General features: G+C 43.9%; 1 protein-coding gene across 1 annotated transcript in view; it reads right to left on the reverse strand.

Moving 5' to 3' along the window:
- The window catches only part of mbtd1 (mbt domain containing 1), a 48667-nt gene that overhangs the window by 5174 nt on the left and 22944 nt on the right, over positions 1 to 20549 (reverse strand). The window contains exons 10-15 of the mRNA XM_078529097.1: positions 19364 to 19419; positions 17672 to 17776; positions 16061 to 16208; positions 14787 to 14869; positions 13779 to 14013; positions 10742 to 10816 (exon numbers count right to left, since the gene is read on the reverse strand). Coding sequence (XP_078385223.1) covers positions 10742 to 10816; positions 13779 to 14013; positions 14787 to 14869; positions 16061 to 16208; positions 17672 to 17776; positions 19364 to 19419 — 702 coding nt within the window. The remainder of the gene's footprint in view (positions 1 to 10741; positions 10817 to 13778; positions 14014 to 14786; positions 14870 to 16060; positions 16209 to 17671; positions 17777 to 19363; positions 19420 to 20549) is intronic.

Consider the following 20549-nt stretch of genomic DNA (forward strand, 5'->3'; position numbering starts at 1 on the left):
TATTCCCCAACACCACCCCCCATCACCTGAGGGCCAGATGGTAGAAAATGATACAAGGACTGGACAAATAAAAAGATGCAAAACAGTAATGACTGTGTACCTCAGTCAGGATATGATTTTAGAACCATGAAATCAAAACCACAACACATCCTGCTTTCCTTTCATGGAGGGAGTTTCAAAGTTAGTCAGAGAACAGGATTACAAGGGAATCAGGGAGCACAGGGCTGAGGAACATGTGACAGTCAGTAATCTCCCTGTACATAACCAGCCATTAGCTGATACTGAAAGATCGACTGAAACCCAGGCGCTAATTGCCTGCATCAAAAATGGAGTTTTAAAAATATACAGGAACATTGTATGCTGAAAGAAAACAGCTTGCACCCCACAGGGCAGCGGGAGGGTTGGGTGGGGAGGGGGGCAGGTTCACTGTACAGAGTCAGCTAAATACAGCCAAGGTGGCTTGATGCTGTGCTTGATTTCAAGACCATCTGGTCACGGTGTAGTGGATAGTTAAGGTTTACAAACAATACAGCAGGGAACTCCTTTCCTCATTGTTGTGCAGATGCTGGGTGAGCACAAAAATACACCGGCGGTGATGGTACCCACAGTCAAATAAACATTACAGGATCACAAACGACGAACAGAATCTCACCAAGGCTCCTGGCAAATTGGTTCCTTCAGGATCAAAGTTAACATGGTTTTACAAAAGGGAAATCATAGCAATGTAAGAAATAAGAGCAGGCAAAGGCCATTCAGCCCCTTGAGCCTGCTCTGCTTTTCAATAAGATTGTGGCTGATCTGATTGTGGCCTCAACTCCACTTTCCTGCCTGTCTCCCATAACCCTTGACTCTCTTGTATATCAAAGGTCACGTCTAATAAATTTAGTGTTTTTTGAGGAAGTAACTAATAGGGTAGATGTAGTATGCTTGGATTTCCAAAGGCATTCAATAAAGGTGCCACACAAATGATGATGACTCAAGATAGCGCTTCATGGAGTTGGGGTAATATATTATTATGGATAGACGATTGGTTAACAGGCAGGAAGGACAGGAATAAACAGGGCTTTTTCCAAGTTGACAGGCTGTGACTAGCGGAGTGCCACAAGGATCGGTGCTGGGGGTCTCACAATCTATATTAGTGACTTAGGCCAAAGACAGAGAGTAACATATCCAAGTTTGCTGACAACACAAAGCAAGGTGGAAATGTAAACCGTGAGGAGGACACAGAGGCTGCAGAGATATAGACAGGTTAAGTGAGTGGGCAACAAGATGGCAGATGGGATATAACATGGGGGAGTTTGGTACTAAGAATAGAAAAGTAGTTTTTTTTTTTAAATCATGAACCTTGTAAATGTTGATGTTAAAGTCTTGGGTGTCCTCATACAAGGGTGCGTACGTGTCCTCATACAAGGGTGTGTACGTGTCCTCATACAAGGGTGTGTACGTGTCCTCATACAAGGGTGTGTACGTGTCCTCATACAAGGGTGTGTACGTGTCCTCATACAAGGGTGTGTACGTGTCCTCATACAAGGGTGTGTACGTGTCCTCATACAAGGGTGTGTACGTGTCCTCATACAAGGGTGTGTATGTGTCCTCATACAAGGGTGTGTACGTGTCCTCATACAAGGGTGTGTATGTGTCCTCATACAATGTTAGCATGGAGGTGCAGCAAGCAATTAGAAGGTAAATGGCACGTTGGCCTTTATTGCAAGGAGACTGTAGTCCCAGAATAAAGAAGCCTTGCAGCAACTACATGGGGAATTGGGAGGACCACACCTGGAATACCACGTGCAGTTTTGTTCTCCATATTTAAGGAAGGATATACTTATAATGGAGGCGGTAGAGCAAAGGTTCGCTAAACCTCAGGGGGAGGTGATAGCGTAGTGGTATTGTCGCTGGACTAGTGATACAGAGACCCAGGGTAATGCTCTGGGGACATGGGTTCGAATCCCACCATGGCAGATGGTGGAATTTGAATTCAATAAAAATCTGGAATTAAAATCTAATGATGACCATGAAACCATTGTCAATTGTTGTAAAAACCCATCTGGTTCACTATGTCCTTTAGGGAAGAAATTCTGCCGTCCTTACCTGGTCTGGCCTACATGTGACCACAGGAATGTGATTGACTCTTAGATGCCCTCTGAACTAGGGGGCAACCAGGGATGGGTAATAAATGCTGGCCCACATCCCATGAACGAATAAAAAAGAAATTTTAAATTGGTCCTTGAGACGAGATGCTGAGTAAATCAGCCCTATATTCTCTCGAGTTTAGAAGAATAAGAGGTGATTTCACTGACAGATAAAAGATTCTGAAGGGGTTTGACCGGGTAGACACAGGTGTTGTTTTCCCTGGCTGGGGAATTTAGAACATTGGTGGGGGGGGGCACTGTCTCAAGATAAGGGGCCGATCATTTAGCACCGAGATGAAGACAAATTTCTTCCCTTAAAGGGTTGTGAATCTTTGGAATTCTCTATCCTGGGGGTTGTGGATGCTCCACTGTTGAATACATTTAAGGCTGGGTAGAGAGGGGTAGAGGGATTTTTGGTCCCTCAGGGAATCAAGGGGTATGTCGAGCAGGTGGGAAAGTGGAGTTGAGGCAGAAGATCAACCATGATGGCACTGAATGGTGAAGCAGCTCAAGGGACCGAATGGTCTATTGCTGACCCTGTTTCTTATGTTCGTATATAGGAGAGAAGGGTCGGGAAACAACCCTGCACTTTGACCTTGAACCAGGGACATTCTGAATGGGATTAACTACATGAAACACAACTCCTTTCATATTACAGCTGTCGGATTACCTGTTCTGAGCCTGGCATTGACCTGTCTGCTAGTGCTGGGAGGCGTAAGGGCCTCTGGGATTGCCTGGGCTGGGAGAGTTCGGTATGGAGGAGTCAACTCATCATCCGCAGAGAAACTGCTGCGCGTCCCGCCACTGATGGGCAGGATCGGCAGACTGACCGGCTTCTTCCCAACTGGATTCTTCCTTTCTAAACATCAGGTCAAACTTTGTTAAGCTCTCATTATAGTGTTCTAAACTACTGCACTAAATTCACTATCAATTTTATTAAACACATGGCAGCAGGGCTAGATTGTGTACCTAACCTATTACTGGGCCTTGCTGGGGTCCAATTGCTCCTGGTGGAAACTGTACACAATTGTTTTGTTGGTGGCTTCTTGGAAATGTCTTCGACATTAGATAGCAAAAACCACAGACTGCCACTAAACATTCCTACCCAAACTCCCTTGACACTCTAGTATACAAATACATGGCCATAAAGCTCAGGTTCAGTTCCTCACCAACTGCTGAATAATCTCTCTATGCACAGTGTACCAGGACAAGCAAAGAGGGAAAAAAAACAAGGGTCCCCACTCCTATTTGCTATTCAGTAGCGTCTGCTTGAAAGTGCATGTGAAGCCAGGTGAGGGCAGCAGCAGCAGGGTGTTATTGGACTTCCATCATCTCTCTCAGGCTCACGCAGGATAAATACTCACCACTGAGGCAGCTGAAGGCTGCCAGAACCTGTGGATCCACAGCTGTAAACCACTGCCTGGGGGGTTGCAACCATCAGCAACTAGCTACAATATACTGGGAAAGAGAAGCAACTAGACCATTGCAGCTAGGTGGCAGGGTGGTGCCTACAGGGGTTGAAGTCATCAAAAGGATTACAAATAAATTGACACCACCCACCAGAGAATCCAGAAAATGCTTTTAATATTCAAGATGCTGAACACATGCCCTGAGAACTGGAGAGCTTTCACTCAAGGTTTCCTGCACAATGGTCATTTGGGAAAGGGTGGAACACTTCACTCAATGCTTGATATAGCCATATGCAGAACGAAACATCAACCCAGTGTTCAACAGGAACAAATGATCAGAAAGAAAGTAAATGTTCCCATCAAACACTCCCAGGATGGGTACAGCACAGGGTTAGATACAGAGTAAAGCTCCCTCTACACCGTCCCCATCAAACACTCCTAGGACAGGTACAGCACAGAGTTAGATACAGAGTAAAGCTCCCTCTACACTGTCCCCATCAAACACTCCCAGGATGGGTACAGCACAGGGTTAGATACAGAGTAAAGCTCCCTCTACACTGTGCCCATCAAACACTCCCAGGGCAGGTACAGCACAGGGTTAGATACAGAGTAAAGCTCTCTCGACATTACCGCAATATGATGGTTGCTTTCTGCAAAGCCTTGGAGTGAGATTTCTCAATTAACTTTAAATTAAACAATTCCATACTGTGGCCTGTCCTTTGTAATGAATTTGTAACTGCCCATTGGGGGCTTCATACAGCTGTGAATGAAAACACGAGATTGAGAAGGGGAGTGTAAGGAAGAACACCTCCTCCAGTTTGTAGGGATATAAATACAAGGTTTGGAAGACAGTTTTCACTAACCACTCCATCTGGTGGCTGAGCATACTCCAAGACCTAAGTATTAAGAACAGGGAAGAATATACAGGAAAAACAATTACTGCTCACTCCAGGTTTTCATTGAAATTTTACTTTTTAAAGGGAAATAAAAAATGTGGAATATTTTACTCAGACTTTCCTCCAACCACAGGAATACTCCTCACAATTCTACCCTATTTTCCCACTAGTCCTTGTGCATTATTCTCAGCCACAGAAAGATCCCAGGGAGAATCTCACTCAGACTCCATGTCCCTGCCCTTGACTGAACATCACATCCTCAAGCCAGAGCTCTCTTGTCAGAATGAGCATTGCTACCAACAAAGTTTCACTTACACTGCAACATCACTTGGTTCACAACAACTTGCTGTCTTTTCTCTATCACCTGCTGCACACGAGGCTGGCCACATTTTCCTTTTAAGAACAAGGCTTATGGTAAAAGGCCATTTGGCCCATCTAGCCCAATCTTTTCACAGTTCTTGCATGACTCCCAGATGGATCCCACTACACTACCACCAAGGCTTCTGCTCAATCCCTGACCCTCCTGGATATGTGGAGACCAGATGTGGAAAGGATCAGGGTAGACTGTGATGTTATTCTAATCAACAGTCTGCAAACCATCAAGGCTTAGGAGCAGGAACCTCTTCAAATGAGGTACCTCAGGGGAACTCCAACCCATGCAAGTAATTTTTTCCTCCAGCACTCAGTTTTACTGAAACCAAACTGTTCACCAACAGTGACTGAGAAAGCAACTGGGAACTAGCTCAGGGAGCTTACTGAACTCAGCCATATGAAGGAACTAAATCTGTGTACACAACAGAACCAGGGACAGAGAGGCAGACAGAAACCTCAGGCATCCTCATTCACAACCAGCCCTTTACTCACATTGGCTTGCTCTTTGGAAGTGACCCAGGTATCAAGCTTTCCACTCCATTTCACAAAACAGCCTCAACTAACATTATTGCAAAGCAGGAATAACATCTCAACTCCAAATTTGAAGCAACATTGAGTGATAGGCATTCCCAGCCACATTTTACTTTCTCTTGCACAGTGCAACATTTCTCTTCCAAACTATAGGGCCGCTTGTACTGCGAGTAGTTCTAGTAAGGCTGACAGACGCAGACTGGAAATTTGTGCAATTTTTCTGAAGTCACAAACATGGCTTTAGAGGAATAGTGCAAATGCGGAGTTTGTGCATGCAGGTAGTGTAAAGCCGCCAACAGGAAGGAGCAGACAGTCCAGGAATGGCAAAATTCACAATACCAGTTTGCAACAGGGAGTCTCAGCTCAAGAACTAACAGTGAGTCAGGTCAAAGGTCACCAATATCTGAGCATTGGCTGCTGCTCATGCCCACTGACCCAAACACCCACAACAAATCCCTCTCAGATGGTCAAGTTCAATGGTGCCTGCATGATTGCAAGGCAATACGGTAGCATAAATGGGTTTTAAAAACCCACCATTGTAAAAGCAGACTGCAATGCTCAAGTATGATTTCCCCAAGATAATAACTGGGTTATCACTGGAGCACAGACAGGTGTCTCTCTCTTCCTCTCTCCTGTTAGTTTCCCAGGTGATGGCTTATGTGAAGGTGCAGAATTTCACAGCATGAGAAACTTCAAAAGATGATGATTGTTGCATTCCTCCTCACCCTGTAGCAGATAGGATTTTAGATAAACTTTTAAACAAACAGCTCCACAGAGTGTCTCCACACTGCTGTTACTGACCAGTCACTTTACTGAGAGTGTAGTTCCTCATCCTTTGAGACTTATCAGATAGTTCCAGTTCTTTTAACAGCACAAGAATCACATACTCATTCAGAAACAGACCACTCAATCCCTAAATCTGCACTGGTATGCTTCTCCATATAAGCAATCCAATCTACTCCTACTCTCTTTCAATCCCCACACCCTTCGATGACACCCTGAAAAGGAAAACGATCAAGTTCTTCTAGCTATTCAGTTTACTGCTGGATTGGTCCTGGGAGGTGCGAATTAAACTAAATCCGTTTTCAGCGACAGGGCATCAACATGTTCAAGGTGATGAACACTACATTATCACTGGTAGACAGTGGTTTATAGGGCTGCAGACAGGATTCCTGGAAATAAATTCACCGGCTAATCTGAAACCAGGATTGAAGAGCACACTTCTGAAAGGTTGTGCTCCAATTGCACAAAGGTCAACAGTTCAAACTGGCCAAATGAGGGACATCCACCAACACCCTCATTCCCAAACCAGGGACATCCACCATCACCCTCATTCTCAAACCAGGGACATCCACCAACACCCTCATTCCCAAACCAGGGACATCCACCATCACCCTCATTCTCAAACCAGGGGCATCCACCAACACCCTCATTCCCAAACCAGGGATATCCACCATCACCCTCATTCTCAAACCAGGGGCATCCACCATCACCCTCATTCTCAAACCAGGGACATCCACCATCACCCTCATTCTCAAACCAGGGACATCCACCAACACCCTCATTCCCAAACCAGGGACATCTACCAACACCCTCATTCCCAAGCCAGGGACATCCACCATCACCCTCATTCTCAAACCAGGGACATCCACCAACACCCTCATTCCCAAACCAGGGACATCCACCATCACCCTCATTCTCAAACCAGGGGCATCCACCAACACCCTCATTCCCAAACCAGGGACATCCACCATCACCCTCATTCTCAAACCAGGGACATCCACCAACACCCTCATTCCCAAACCAGGGACATCCACCATCACCCTCATTCCCAAACCAGGGACATCCACCAACACCCTCATTCTCAAACCAGGGACATCCACCAACACCCTCATTCCCAAACCAGGGATATCCACCAACACCCTCATTCTCAAACCAGGGACATCCACCAACACCCTCATTCCCAAACCAGGGACATCAACCATCACCCTCATTCTCAAACCAGGGGCATCCACCAACACCCTCATTCCCAAACCAGGGACATCCACCATCACCCTCATTCTCAAACCAGGGACATCCACCATCACCCTCATTCTCAAACCAGGGACATCCACCAACACCCTCATTCCCAAACAGAGAAAAAAAAACTAACACAACAAAACAACACAATGAATACCCCAGGTTTGTCCATAACCTTCATTCAGACTGAAAATCATCCCCCTCCCTCGCCAATTTACATGTAAACTGAATCTCAGTAGTTCATTCAACAACTGAGCATCTTTTTCCCAAATTTCAGCTAAAACTGGGTAGTATTCAGTACACTGAACAGCTACATTCGAACATTTCACAGCCCATAGACAGTTAAACAATGTGAAACAGATCACAATAGAAAAATTCAACAAAGACAAGCTTCTGTGCACATCCTCAAACAGAAAATAGGAGCTGGAGTAGGTCATTCAGCCCTTCAAACCTGCTCCGCCATTCAATGTGATCATGGCTGATCCTCTGTCTCAATGCCATACTCCTGCTCTCTCCCCATACCCCTTGATGCCTTTGGTGTCTGGAAATCTATTTCCTTCTTAATTATATTCAGTGACTTGGCCTCCACAGCTTTCTGTGGTAGCAAATTCCACAGGTTCACCACCCTCAGTGAAGAGGTTTCTCCTCATCTCATTCTTAAATGGTCTAACCTGTATTCTGAGACTGTGGCCCCTTGTTCTAGCCCCCCACCGCCACCCTGCCAGAGGAAATATCATCCCTGCATCCAGTCTGTCAGAATTTTATATGTTTCCATGAGATCGCCTGTCCTTCTTCTAAACTCAAGTGAATACAGGACCGAAACAAAAATAAAAATACCTGGAAAAACTCAGCAGGTCTGGGAGCATCTACGGAGAGGAACACAGTTAACGTTTCGAGGAACTGTGTTCCTCTCCGCAGATGCTGCCAGACCTGCTGAGTTTTTCCAGGTATTTTTATTTTTGTTTTGGATTTCCAGCATCCGCAGTTTTTTGCTTTTACCTGAATACAGGACCAGTCGGCCCAATCTCTCCTCACACGACAATCAATCAGTCTGCTGAACCTTCGCTGCACTCCCTCCATGGCAAGCATATCCTTTCTTAGTTAAGGAGACCAAAACTGCACACAACACTGCAGGTGTGGCCTCACCAAGGCTCTGTCCAGCTGCAGTTAAGGCATCCTTGCTCCTATACCCAAGTCCTCACAATGAAGGTCAACATACCATTTGCTTTCTTAACTGCTTGCTGCGCCTGCATGCTTGCTTTCAGTGATTGGTGTACAAGGACACCCAGGTTCCTTTGTACATTAGCATTTCCTAATCTATCACTACTTAAATAATACTCTGCCATTCTGTTTTCCTACTAAAGTGGATAACTTCACACTTATACTGCATCTGCCATGTGGTTGCTCACTCACTCAACTTGTCTAAATCACTTGAAGCCTCTTAACACCCTCGCTCACATTCCCACCAAGTTTCATGTCGTCAGCAAACTTGGAAATATTACATTTGGTTCCCTCATACAAATCATTGATATATGTTGTGAATAGCTAGGGCCCAAGCGCTGATCCCTGCAGTACCCCACTAGTCAACAGCCTGCCACTCCAAAAAAGACCCATTTATTCCTACTCTGTTTCCTGTCTGCTAACCAATTCTCAAACCCATATGCACACTAACCTCTTCTGTGGGACTTTATCAATAACTTTCTGAAAATATGTTTCAAAGCCAGTAATGATTGCATTTTTGGTGTTGTTGGTCAAGGGATATGATTAAAAGACTGCGATGAATGACAGGAGCTGTTCAAAGGCCAATTCTGGCCATGAAAGAAACAGGCCTCCCCTGTTCCCAGGCCAGAATGTGACTTACACCCAACATTATGCCCACTTCATCCCCAGGAACACTCCTGCCAAGATGATGCCAAGGACTGATCTCCACACAAGTTTGGGAAAAATGTTATCTTTTCACAGTCAGGTGTTTAGGAATAGTTAAATTCTCCCAGTTTGGGTTCCGCCAGGGCCACTCTGCTCTTGACCTCATTACAGGCTTGGTTCAAACAAGGACAAAAGGGCTGAACTCCTGAGGGGAGGTGAAAGTGACTGCCCTAGACATCAAGGCAGCATTTGACCGAATGTGGCATAAAGGAGCCCTAGCAAAACTGGAGTCAATGGGATTCAGGGGAGAAACTCTCCAACGGTTGGAGTCATACCTAGCACAAAAGGAAGATGGTTGTGGTTGTTGGATGTCAGTCATCTCAGCTCCAGGACACCACTGCAAGAGCTCCTGAGGGTAGTGTCCTAGGCCCAGCCATCTTCAGCAGTTTCATCAATGATCTTCCTTCCATCATAAGGTCAAAAGTGGGGATGTTCGCTGATGGTTGCACAATGTTCAGCATCATTCACGGCTCAAGCACTGAAGCAGTCCATGTCCAAATGCAGCAAGGCCTGGACAATAGCCAGGCTTGGGCTGACAAGTGGCAAGTAACATTCTTGCTGTATAAGTGCCAGGCAATGACCATCGCCAACAAGAGAGAATCTAACCATCGCTCCTTGGCGTTTAATGTCATTACCATCACTGAATCCCCTATCAACATCCTGGGGTTACCACTGACCAGAAACTGAACTGGACTTGTCATATAAATACTGTGGCTACAAGTGCAGGCCAGAGGCTAGGAATCCTGCGATGAGTAACTCACCTCCCGACTCCCCAAAGCCTGCCCACCATCTACAAGGCACAAGTCAGGAGTGTAATGGAATACTCCCCACTTGCCTGGATGAGTGCAGCTCCCACAACACTCAAGAAGCTTGACACCATCCAGGACAAAGCAGCCCGCTTGTTTGGCACCACATCCACAAACATTCACTCCCTCTGCCACCGACACACAGTAGCAGCAGTGTGTGTACCATCTACAAGATACACTGCAGGAATTCACCAAGGCTCCTTAGACAGCACCTTCCAAACCCACGACCACCACCATCTAGAAGGACAAGGGCAGCAGACACCTGGGAACACCACCACCTGGAAGTTTCCCTCCAAGCCACGCACCATCCTGATTTGGAAATATATCGCCGTTCCTTCACTGTCGCTGGGTCAAAATCCTGGAACTCCCTTCCTAACAGCACTGTGGGTGTACCTACACCACATGGACTGCAGCGGTTCAAGAAGGCAGCTCACCACCACCTTCTCAAGGGCAACGAGGGATGAGCAATAAGTGCTGGCCCAGCCAGCGAAGCCCACATCCCCTGAATTAATTTTTTTAAATTTTAAATAAATAAATTCCTGGCAAACAAGGTGCCATCAAGGTGTTCAGGATATCCCTAATGACATTAACACCAGTTAAACAATAATAACCAAAGAGGACAGAAAAATCAGTTAAAGTAGACTACCTACTTTTTTTGTGCCCCTTGTACTGGCTGGACTTTGCTTTCTTCTTCTTCATCACATTAGTTTGATTCTCCCTTGAGGCTGGAGATTAAATAGAAAAGCAACTTGAGAGGCAAGCCAGGCAGGAGTACCCCACAACTCACTAACCTGGATTTAGACATCCCCACTACCAAACCATGTATCGCAAAACACAGGACTCGAACCACTTGGAGAACTACAAAGCAGCAAAACAGTTGAGGTGTTCAAGAGCAATACCTCCAATTTGCAGAAATTCAGATTTAATTGTAAAGAACATAGCTTTTTATTTCTATTGGACTGTGGATTAAAATTACAATGGCTGCAGTTTGAAAGACATGTCCACTGGGACAGTGTGAGGGATATATACAATGCTGCTGCCCTGGAACGGAATGTGCCACGAAAGGCAGGATGGTGCCGAGGAGGAGCCCGGTGTAATGGGGAACTACCTGACAACATTTTAATTGACTCCTGACAAGGTGACCAGGGTTTGTGCGAGAGCAGTGCTGCGGAACAGCTCCTAGCCTGAAAGGAAAAAGACCTAAAACCTTTTGCTCCTGTGTGTGGAAGATTCCAGTAATTCCACAATAATAGCTAACTAGCTTTTTCTCTTCATATCCCTATAACTTACACTCTCTCTCTGAAAACCCCTGTCAAGAGGCAAAGGAGAAAAATCACTGTTAGAGACATTGAAAGGAAAGTGCTCAACCAGTGAACTAAATACTAAAAGTACTAGAAGACCACCTTTTGTCATCAACAGGAACTGAAAGGAATTTGGAAGACTGCGATTAAAATCAACCCATTGAATCCTGTACTCTGGAATTGGTGCTATTGAACTGTTTTGTCCCACCCTTAAAATCCATGTTTTTTTGTGTGTCTTGTATGTGTGTGTATAGGGATTTAAGAAGGGGTGGGGTTTAGGTTATAGAGTTAGAAATTAGCAGTTCATAGTTCTTTCTTTTGCCACTGGTTAACAACAGCTTGTTTAATAAGCAGTTATTTATTTATTAAGTTTACAAACCTGGTGCTCGTATTCTGTTAACCTAAATTAAACAATTAGGTAGAATTGGGGCAATCTGGAGGTTTTTCACATTTGTCATGGATCAGGGAACAGTGAGGCTTGATATTACAGCGCATTATCCCCAGTGAGTCGTGACATAATGTATACAGAGCAGTTGTTTCCCATTTCACTGTTCCCACTGATGTGTTTTGAATATTCTATGTTGGACATAGAAAAACTTTCCAAGTATCTCCACTGACGTCTAATTAGGTCCAACGGATGTCAAGCAAAATGAGGAGTTATTAAGAGGGGTGGACAAAAGCTTGGTCAAAGAGGGGGTTTTTTAAAAGGGTCTCAAAAGGAACAGGAGGTGAAGAGATGCTTAGGGGGGGACATAGAGCCCAGTTGACTGCTTAAAAACATCAGTAGCAAACGACACAGTAGCATGGTGGTTATACGACTGGACGAGTACTGGACCAGAGGGCTTGGACTAATTATCTGAGACCTGAGTTCAAAACCCCACCATGGCAATTTGGAATTTAACTTCAATTGATTAATTAAATCTGGAATAAAAAAAAGCTAATCTCAGTAACAATGTCCTTGAAACTACCAGACTATTGCAAAAACCCATCTAGAGAAATAAATCTGCCATCCTTACTGGGTCTGGCCTGTATGTAACTTCTGACCCATAGCACTGTGGTTACTCTAAAGTGCCCTCAAATGGCCTGGCAAGACACTCAGTTTTACTAAAAGCAGCAGCTCACTGCAGAAAATAAAATCTCAGTGCAGAGGAGTAACATATTAGCATGGATAGAAGATTGGCTGGCTGGCAGAAAACAGTATGCATAAATGGGTCTGTCTAATTGGCAGGATGTGACGAGTGGAGTCCCGCTGGGGTCTGTGCTGGGGCCTCAACTTTTTACATTTTACATCAATGACTTAGATGAGGGGAGCGAAGGCATAGTAGCTAAATTTGCAGATGACAAAGATAGGAAAGTAGGTTGTGAAGAGGACAGAAGGAGTTTGCAGGCAGATATAGAGAAGTTGAATGAGTGGGCAAAAAATCTGGCAGATAGAATGTGGGGGAAAACGTGAACAACTTCTCCAGGAAGAATAAAAAAAGCAGAGTATTACTTAAATGGAGAACGGCTGCATAATTCCAAGGTGCAGAGGGATCTAGGTGTTCCGGTGCATGAGTCACAAGTTAATTTGCAGGTACAGCAAGTAAATAAGGCAACTAATGGAATGCTATCCTTTATTAAGAGAGGAAATGAACATAAAAGAAAGAATGTTTTGCTTCAGTTATACAGGACATTGGTGAGACCACATCTCGAATACTGTGTGCAGTTTTGGTCTCATTTAAGGAAGGATGTAAATGTATTGGAGGCAGTTCAGAGGTGGTTTACTAGATTGATACGTGGAATGAAGAGCTGTTTTATGGGGAAAGGTTGGACAGACTGGGCTTTTTCCACTGGAGTTTAGAAGAGTGAGGAGTGACTTGATTGAAGTATATAAGATCCTGAATGGCCTTGACAAGGTGGACATTGAAAGGATGTTTCCTCTGGTGGGTGAGTCCAGCACTAGAGGGCACTGTTTTAAAATTAGGGGTCGCCCTTATAGGACAGAGATGAGGAAAATATTTTTCCTGAGGGTTGTGCAACTTTGGAACATTTTGCCTCTGAAGGTGGAGGAGATAGGGTCATTGAATATTTTTAAGGCAGAGGTAGATTGATTCCCTTGCCTAACAAGAATCTACAGTTATCGGGCGTAGATGGGAATCAAAGGTGATCAGGGGTAGGTGGGAATGTGGAACTCGAAACACAAGCAGATCAGCCATGGTCTTATTGAATGGTGGAGCAGGCTCAAGGAGCCCATGTCCGTCCCAGAAGCAGAGCTGGGTTGAGCTGTCACTTGCATCTCAGGGACAATTAGGGACAGGCAGCAAATGCTTGTCGGCAACACCTGCACCCTGTGAACAAATAAAAATATACACCCCAAGCTGCTGGCAGGAATACCCTGGTCACTTACACTGCGATGCTGGAGGTTGAAGCTGGTAGCCTGTCAGTTCACACCAGCCGACAGGATAGAGATCAGGAGATTCACAGTCCACCCATTGGTCATATTCATCCTCCCAACCGTCAAAGTGGATCCTGAGGAGCCGATGGACAATGCGGGTCACAGTTGCTACGCACACCAAGCGCGGCTCCATTAGATCCACGGCTTCCAGTTTCATTCCCACTCGGAAACCATGGTTTGGGACTTCCTGTGTTTGGAGAAAGTTGAAGATCAGTCAATTGGAAAACTTTTCAAAAATAATACTCCTGTAGGCTATGCCTAACGCTGGGGTCAGTTCTGAGTGTGGGCTGCCCTCTGGTAGCACGCCACAGGGACCACATCATATTTGAGTTTCAGTGAGTATAAGTAGATTACTCTACCGTGGGGCAATCACAGTGGAGCCTCACTCAACAACTGCACACAAGTCCCTTTCCAGCAGGAATTACTGGACAGCCATCAGGATCCAGTAACCTAGCTGATCTGCCTCTTGCTTAGCCCTGCAGCATGGAGGCCAGTTGCAGCATCTCAGGAACCCTGGTTGGGATTAACAAGCTCTGCGAATGTCAGGAGATTAAACCTAGGTCCCACCTAGTCTATGTGAAGTAAATACTTCAAAGCAAGTCTGATTCAAGAACTCAGAATGTGATGTTTACTACCCAAGTGCTAAAAGCAAGCTACTTTGTGCACGAACCAATATCTAATGGATGCAGACAGAATCTATTCTCAGATTAGTACGATTGGCTGAAAACTCAACAGCAGTCTCAGCTTAGTACCAAAGGTCACATCATAGAAGTGAGTGACCCAAATGGAACAATCTGTATCAGCTTAAAATAGGACCGAGTGTCAGCAATGACCAAGAGTTCTCAAGGCTCTAAGCTGTTTTTTCAAGAGGAGTTCCCCTATTCTCATTTTTAAAGAGACAGAGTATGAAAGAATTGAGGACACAGAAAAACTTGCATCTCTGACAGCTTGTGCTCTCACCTTGTTAAACAGTTTGACAGGTGCTGCAACAGATCCCGTCTCCCTAAGGTAATCGAACCATTTGAAAGGAATTTTGGAGTAACCTGTAAAATAGCCAGATCACCTTAGCAGTGATTTACTAAACTTAACATGCCCCATTTATCCTCCTGACATCAAGAATTGTGACCCAGGCATCTGCCTATCACTGAAATTCAACTGGTGGAACAGCATAACAGCACAAAATGGCAGGATATCGGTTTGCATTCCCGCTTCAAATAAGAAACCAACAAAGGGAAAAAAAACATACAGCCAGCATGCATTTTTGTTTATTTTTTCCCCTTATAAATCTCCCCTCCTGCCTGCAGGCAATGACTCTGCGTTTTGCATGGCTTCAGAGGTGTATCTGATCCATATAGCCAGGAGCTGGCTATTCATTCATTGCAGCATTACCACTGAACCCAATCCCACTGCGCGCACACACTTTCTAGCAGGAGTGAGTGGATGGTGACTTGGAACAGGAAACCTGATTAGATTTTCCTCTCCTTAGCCCAGGGACACTAAAACTAACTGTAACAGCCCCATTTCTTCCTGGCCAAGATCCAGGTAACTCAGCTCAGACCAGGAATCTGTTCTGGTGCCTTCCTGATCCTTGGGATTTTATACTGCATGAGATATGTGGTAAATGTCCTCAACTTTTAACGGACACTACCAGTCTAGAGCCATGATCAGATTTTCTTTTAAAAAGTGATGCTGTTTGAGGGAGAGATATTGGCTAGGTCACTAGGGAGAACCCTACTTTTCTTCTTTGAAATAGTCTCCTGGGATCTTTTACATCCATCACAGGGCAGACGGGGCCTCGCTTTGACATCTCATGTGAAAGATGGCACCTTCAACTACACTGAGGGGTGAGGCAAGACATTGCGTTTTACAGTAGAATGAATAAAAGTGAGCCCTCAACAAGGATGGCACCAGTGATCTGAACACAATACACTGAAAGGCACGGTAACAGTGCAGGTCCATTAACATCAGCAATAAGTTGCTGCAGAGTTGTTCTAGTTTAGTGTAGGTTACACTGTCAACCTGCAGCTACATAAAGCAAGTCAATGGCAGTAAGCTTATTGCAAAAGCGAAGCTAAGTTTAATGGAACAAAAAGCAGATTATGGGCATCAAACTCCATCACATGAAATTAATTCAGACTATGTCAACCAAATAAACCTCAACATGATAATGTTTCAAACTCCCTTGAAGATAAACAATGAAGCTGTTACAAACTGTGCAACGAGAACGACATTACCTCTGGGAGGCGTAAGTTCAATCTTGTTGATTTCACAGAACCCCACGGGAAAGATCGACGGGGAAGTGGAGTGGTAGCAAAACCAGTCTGAGCCATCTGCTGCCTCGGAGCCATCGATGCCAATCATTAGGTAGCCCTCAGCCAATACCTGAGAAAAATATGGAAAATTCAGCAAGTCAGGAGATGAGAAAAGCACAGACAATGTCACACAAATTCACATGGGTCCCCCATGCAGCTGAGAGCAGATAAATGCATGGTAGTGATGATTTCTCCTCCCTGATTAAATCAGGGAAACCCAGGCTAACAAATTCAACTTGTCAAAACATTTCTGCAAAGGCAATAGTGAGGAGGGGTATCACAGGGATTATGGAAACTTTCACTGCAACATCACTTCAGTGAAAAGATTCACTCCAGTATGCCATCAGTTTGAGACCTTGATGACTTCATTTCTTCTGAGTGAAAAAACAGAGACTCACAACATATTCAGTGTCAACACCATCGTACGCTGCTGTTCCCACTAACAAGCACCACAAGCAGCAATGATTTGTAACCATGATTACTCTTACAGCTTGTTGTAAAGCAAAGTACAGGCATTTCCTTACCAAGAGGAAAGATAACATGGCAAAGTGCAGAAACTGAAGTCCCTGTGACTGGTCCCAAAAACTAACGTCCACTCCCACAAATATCCAGCAACTTCTTTCTGATTTTATTATGTACCAATTGATCAGCTAATTCTACCTACAAGTTCACACCATTCCAAGAGACATTTGTTTTTGACTGTCTGTGCACCTTTCCTCTTCTAGTTTCAAGCTAGTGCTGGATTTTGTCACATTTGCAAACATATTAGGGGAGGGTAATTTATCAGTGTCCTCAAGATCAAGACATTTCCCCACTGCAATCTCTTAACTAGAGAAAACAATTTGCAACCTTTCCTCACTCAGATACTTTAAGCCCAGGGTGAAGGGAAAGTTGGGAGTTCCCAGCAGTCAGTTCAAGAGCACAAGTCATTAGTAGCATGCCTCCAGCGTACACACAACTTGGAAATGCATCTGGACACTGGAAAGGGAAAGGTCCCAGCAAAGAAAGACAAAAAGGAGGGAAAAAATATTTTTACAAAAAATAAACTAATGGAATAATTGTGATTCATAACTGCAATCAACAAGAATGTTTGCTTGCTTAATCTCTGGTATAAACTTATTAACAGTAGGTGGTGCTGGTCATACCCGACCTTCGTGAACCAAGTTGATCCAAGTGACCCAGAAATAGCTTAACAGCCGAGTGTGGTGGCTTTCAACCTCGAATATATTCTAAGACTTTCAATGTAAAAAAACAACTTTGCAACTTTAAATTGATCATTTGCGTTTTCAGCTACGCAAAATAAAGTTGTTTACCAGGGCTCGACAAGACTACTTTCTTATACACACAATATTCTTGGGTTCCACCACAGCAAGTTTAACAGGTTATGCAAGTATAACTATTGTACTCCACCTTTCATAAATGGATAGTACAAAGGATTAACATTGCAGGTTCAAAAAACAATTTAAGATTGGAAGCAAGACGATGGCGAGTCTCTGGGCAAGGTAGAAGCTGACAAGTCTCAGCACAAAATACCTTTCTGACAGTTGCCACACAAATTGCAGAGAGATTCAGCGGGTCGATTGCTTCCAGCTTCATCCCTTCCTGGAACCACTCTCCACTCTGGTCCACATCCTTCACCTGAAGGTCAAGAGATTCAGTATGATCACAAAGATTTGCAAACCATTCTTTAAAAAAAATCATTCTCAGGATGTGAGCATTGCAAGGCCAGCATATATTACCCACCCATTGTTGCCTTCAGAAAGTGATGGTGAGCTGCCACCCTGAACCACTGCATGATACAACTGAGTAGTTTGCTCAGCCACATCAAGGCCAATAAATAACCAAACACATTACTATGGGAACTAGAGGTGATGGAATTGGTTACATATGGCTAAATAATAGGGACCATTATTTGAAACAAATTATTCAAAAGCTATTCTTTGTACAAAAAAATTAAGCATCACAAGATTTGAATGAAAAGCTTTCAGGGAGCTGTTAGGTGAATTAAAAGAATACATCAGCATTGATTCTGTAGACGAAGATGACGATAACAGGCTATATCCTCCAGAGTTCCTACACAGTCAAACTCCAATGGGCTGGCCACTGCACAAATTGACTCAAGGAAGGAGTCACTATAATGTTGATACATAATGAGATTCCTAAACAAGAATTTAATCATGGAACAAGATTGGTAGCTAGCAAGCTGTTTTCTTCAACTACAGATGATCAGATGATAAAATTAAAACAGGCAGATTTCAAGGCAATCACGTGTTTATTCATTGAATAATACTGAACCCATAAGAAGTAAACCTGCCTTTTCAACTCAAGAGAAAACAGCTCCCAATTAAGCTTTCATATTCCATGACTATAATCAAGTCACAAGGCTAGAATCTTGGAAAAATTTGCATTTATATTCTCAGGTCTGTTTGCACACATGGAGAAGATTTAAGTAGCTTTTTCCAGAGTGAGAATTTTTGGACTTGTTAAAGTCTTTTTTTTATTCATTCACGGGATGAGAGTGTCACTGGCTGGGCCGGCATTTATTGCCCATCCCTAATTGCCCTTAAGGTGGTGGTGAGCTGCCTTCTTGAACCGCTGCAGTCCATGTGGTGTAGGTACACCCACAGTGCTGTTAGGGAGGGAATTCCAGGATTTTGACCAGCGACAGTGAAGGAACGGTGATATATTTCCAAGTCAGGATGGTGAATGACTTGGAGGGGAACTTCCAGATGGTGATGTTCCCATGTGTCTGCTGCCCATGTCCTTCTAGCTGGTAGTGGTCGTGTATTTGGAAGGTGCTGTCTAAGGGGGCTTTGGTGAAAAAATAACTAGAAATTCTGTATTTAATATAGTACTATAGTGTTGCAATAAAGATATTAATTTGACCACAAATGCTTTGCAAGTCTCTGCTAGTAAATCATATTTATCTAATCTAGCCAGTTCCACCCCATTGATTTTGTAATGCTGCGTGATTAAACAGTATTTATTACAGTAATCAGCCGCATGAAGCAACATGCACTTAGTTTGACTAACTCTAAGCAGAGGTGTACTCTGCAGCTTCTAAATCTGAACGGCTAATAAGGCAAACCAAAAAGCTATATGGAACCAGGAAGCACACAAATAATAGGATATTAGATGACCAAAAACAAAAATTAAGATGATTTTTACCTGGAACACCCCACATTCATCTGTTAAGGGTACAATGCCTCACTTCTGTAAGCTTACCTTTGCAAATAACTGTGGTGCAGCATCACACTGTCCTTCCTGCTTCTTTGAACCATCTAAATATAAAAGGAAGATTGTAAATTTAATTGAATATATAAAAAGGGAGCATAGCTAAACAACGCAAGAGGTAATGATGGAAACTAAACCTAGATGTAAAATCTAACCCAAATGAAAACCAGATGAAAGTTCAGCATTGGTCTTCTTAATAATCACACAGGCATGAAGACATCAGCAGTCTGAACAATAATTTCAGATTTCAGTTGTGTCCTCATTTTTAAACATGCCTCAAATTTCATAGCTGTCCCCCAGCTTTTCCATCTCACATTTCTCTCAACTTTCAAGACTGTGGCTATTTTTCTGCCTTTTGTTTCTCTAGCACCTTCTGTTACTTCAATGCTTTGGTCTATTACTGGAGAAATCTGTTGCTCCATTCTGCTGATGACAGAACATGTGCACATCCACACCACAATCCTCTCCTGCTTTCGCCTGTTCATATTACTATGCTTTTGTGCCTTCTGTGTATCAGCTCTGAAGAAGGTATTCCATTTCTTTTTAAATTCATTCATGGGACGCAAGCATTTCTGGCAAGGCCAGCATTTACTGCCTATCCCCAATTGCCCTTAACGGAGTGGCTTGCTGAGTCGTTTCAGAGGGTGGTTGAGAGTCAATCACAATGCTGTGGATCTGGAGTCACATACAGGCCAAACTAGGTAAAGACAGCAGTCTTGAACTAGATGAGTTTTATTACATGATATTATATGGTTACTTGGTCACTATTACTGATACTAGCTTTTTAATTCAAGATTTATATAATTACGACATTTAAATTCCCCAGCTGCCATAGTGGGATTTGAACTCTCATTTCCAGATCATTAATGCAAGCTTCTGGATTACTGACCCAGTAACATAACCACTCTGCTATGGAAGAGGGGCTGCTCTGTCTACATTTGCTGATTGATGGGTTGTGAGTTTGCAGCATTTTCTGTTTTTGTTTAAGTTCCTGTTATGCTGTGCTGATTCTATCCTCCTGGGGAAGACGCCTCACAAAGAAAACATGAAACACACACACCTGCTCACTTTCTCAATGTGAAACTATTCTCTTCAAATCACAGCTATCATTTTCCCCTCTGTTTCAGGGATGCAGCTGCCCTCCAGAATGTTAACCAAAAGGGCACAGAACTACCAA

Source organism: Cetorhinus maximus, chromosome 24 (genome assembly GCF_964194155.1).
Source record: "Cetorhinus maximus chromosome 24, sCetMax3.hap1.1, whole genome shotgun sequence".
In the NCBI taxonomy this organism is placed as follows: domain Eukaryota; kingdom Metazoa; phylum Chordata; class Chondrichthyes; order Lamniformes; family Cetorhinidae; genus Cetorhinus; species Cetorhinus maximus.